Source organism: Dendrobium catenatum, unplaced genomic scaffold (assembly GCF_001605985.2).
Source record: "Dendrobium catenatum unplaced genomic scaffold, ASM160598v2 fragScaff_scaffold_650, whole genome shotgun sequence".
Lineage (NCBI taxonomy): Eukaryota > Viridiplantae > Streptophyta > Magnoliopsida > Asparagales > Orchidaceae > Dendrobium > Dendrobium catenatum.
The window spans coordinates 275329-278393 of NW_021319112.1; the positions used below are offsets into that span (position 1 = coordinate 275329).

At 27.3% G+C, this 3065-nt stretch overlaps 1 protein-coding gene across 1 annotated transcript in view; it reads left to right on the forward strand.

The window, feature by feature from the left end:
- Positions 1-505: 505 nt before the first annotated feature.
- LOC110109949 overlaps positions 506-3065 on the forward strand; it is a 9353-nt gene continuing 6793 nt past the window's right edge. Inside the window, exons 1-2 of the mRNA XM_020841180.2 lie at positions 506-643; positions 1170-1279. Coding sequence (XP_020696839.1) covers positions 1240-1279 — 40 coding nt within the window. The 5' untranslated portion in view covers positions 506-643; positions 1170-1239. The remainder of the gene's footprint in view (positions 644-1169; positions 1280-3065) is intronic.

Genomic DNA, 3065 nt, shown 5'->3' on the forward strand with positions numbered 1-3065 from the left:
TTAATTATACATCACTTTATTTATTTATTTATTTATTTTGTTTTTTTATATTTTTATATTTTTATTTTTTTCTATTAATTATACATTGCTTTTTTTATTTTTTTAATATTTTTTATTTTTTTTTAATTATGCATTGCTCTTATGTATAATGGTTATAGATAGGGCTAAACCTTGTTGCTCTTTGAGCACAATTTCTTTTGTGATCTCTCCTAAGAACTCAACACATTTATTTAAGCACTTATTATCAATTAATATATAATAAATAAATTTACTTAAATTTTAATAATATTATTATTGTTTTTAATTTTTTATCATTAAAAAAATATTTAACAATCTCTTCACGCAAAAGACGCTCCGCTGAGCTTTGCTTACGCGGGCATGGCCCTCTCGGCCACAAGGGTCCACCAGGCCTGGCCCACATATGCGGCCTCTGTTCGCCTCGCGAGGGCGCTCGCTCCTTCTGAGCCCGCCTAGAAGCCAACGATCGACATCAAAATTCGTTTTATTGAAAGCAAGACAGAAATAGTTTTTCTAAAAATAAAATAAAATTTCATCCTTCGTGTTTTTTTTTTTCTAATTATTTCGGCGTCTCTTCAACTTTCTACTTCCTCCGGCATCGCCCACCGCCGGAGGGGATTTCCACGTGAGTTACTCATTTCAACCTTTGAATTTTACTTCACGAGTTTTGAAGTGTAGTTCTCATTGTTACTATTGTTTATAATATTAAAACGAAAATCAAATTTTCCCTCCAAAAACAAAAAAAAATCTATTATCTGGCTTTGATTGCACTGCGTAAGTTTCAATCTTATTTCAGCATTCTGCGAGTTTATAATCGGCGTACTTATAATAAGCTTTTCGGACGTTTGCATTTACTGTTTCATAACCCTAGCTTTTTCTGTTTGAAATCACTCGTTTAGGTAGGATTTCTACTTTATGACTTAATTTTCTCCGTAAAATTTTATTTATGATTTATTTTCTTTTAATGTGGTGCTAAACTTAAATGTTTTTTGCTTTACCGGTTTTTAAATTTCCTAATTTCCAATAACTGGAATGTTGAGCAAGAAATTGACAATCTGAACCATGTATAACTGGCCTAAATGCAGTCGTCCGCTTGCTTGTAAATTATTCACATTCATTCTACTGAAAGGAGATTCTTTTTTATGGCACAGGTACTTGACTTCTGACATCTGAACTACTTGTATGTGCATGATTAGATACAATCTTTATTGCTGAAGGACAATGCAGGATATAAGCAGCAAACATCAGATTAGTTCAATTCGTAAGCAATTATCCACATTTTGGTTTCTTTTAAGTTAAGAGAAAGCATATCTACTTGCATAATAATTATGAACTTTAAATCTCACTTTTAAATTAGCATTTTCTGAAAGAACATAGGAAGACACCTTACTTTGAATATCCTTTTATGCATCTATGTAACCAAAACAAAAATATTTTGACTCAATGTTGATTCTTGATGTATCGTTGCTATTATTAAAAGCTCCTTGGTCACTGAGCAACTACTTTGTATGTTTGTTATTGCTCTTTTGTACATATATTTAATAGCTTTATCACGCTTTTAGTACAAACATTTTTCTTCTTAATTCTAGGGTCTCATGGTACTTGATTACATATCTTCTCTAAATCTAGAAAATGTAAATAAAGATATTTTCTCTACTCTATATCTTTTATTAATTATCTAAACACCAAAATTTCTTCCATAATGTTTTTTTTTTGGAATAAATCAAATTGATTACTTAATATTGTCATAATTTTTTAAGTTTATATTCCATTACTTTCTCCCAAAATTTTATTGTATAATTTATAACTTTGATAACTCTATATTTTTTAAAATCTTGAATATCTTCTTTGTTTTTAAATATTAGTATCAAAATTACTCTTCTTAAATCATTTGATACCTTCCTGATCATCATGACACTATTCAAAAGATTTACGACCAAAACGCTACATTAGCATTCATACTTTATATATCACTAATCTATCATTCAAACTTAAAGTTTTACCTTTATGCTTTTCTTAAAGAGCTATCTTCACTCCACTTCCCTTCTATTAATATTTCTCAAACTCGCATTTTCATCTTTTATAACTTTTCATTTTTTATTAAGATCTTATTATCTTTGTGTCTAATACATAATTTGTTCAAAGTTTTTAGACTTATTACCTCTTCCCTTAGCTATTTATTATATCTCCTTCTCTTCTTCATGAGTATCAATCCTATTATATAAGTCATTAAAAGCAATTGCTTTTGCTTTGCCTACTTCCTTGGCAAAATATATAGTTTTCTTATAACACTTAAACTCAACAGTATTAATCTTTTGTAATATTAAATATAATTTTTTCATTAATGTCCTTTTTGACCTCTTCAATCAACCACTAAGTCTCCTTTCTAACCCACCATCAATTTCTAGACTCTCTTAAAAATTTTATGGTATTCTTGTTGGTGAAATTAGGTATCTTATACTACATTTGGTTTGAATCAATTGAAAGTTATAATTTTTTTCTGTTATTTGCCTTTCTTATATAATTAACAATTTATCACATTTTAAATTCCACTGTCTTATCATAAATTTTTTTATATTTTAAATGTTTTTCATGCACTCCTGAGATATATCTTCATAATTATCATTCGGTATTTTGTCGTCAAATTTTTCTTTGGAATCAACTTTAATATTTGAAAATATAATTTCTTTCCTTCTAATTAAAAGAGGTACATTTATGATTTGATATATCCACTTTTGAAAACAATGAAAATGCTCTTCTTATTTCTTAAAAATAGATATTCACTATTGGATGACATCAAATATAGTTTATTTCATTAAATATATGTCGTCAAATTTTTCTTTGGAATCAACTTTAATATTTGAAAATATAATTTCTTTCCTTCTAATTAAAAGAGGTACATTTATGATTTGATATATCCACTTTTGAAAACAATGAAAATGCTCTTCTTATTTCTTAAAAATAGATATTCACTATTGGATGACATCAAATATAGTTTATTTCATTATATATATATATATATATATATATATATATATATATATATA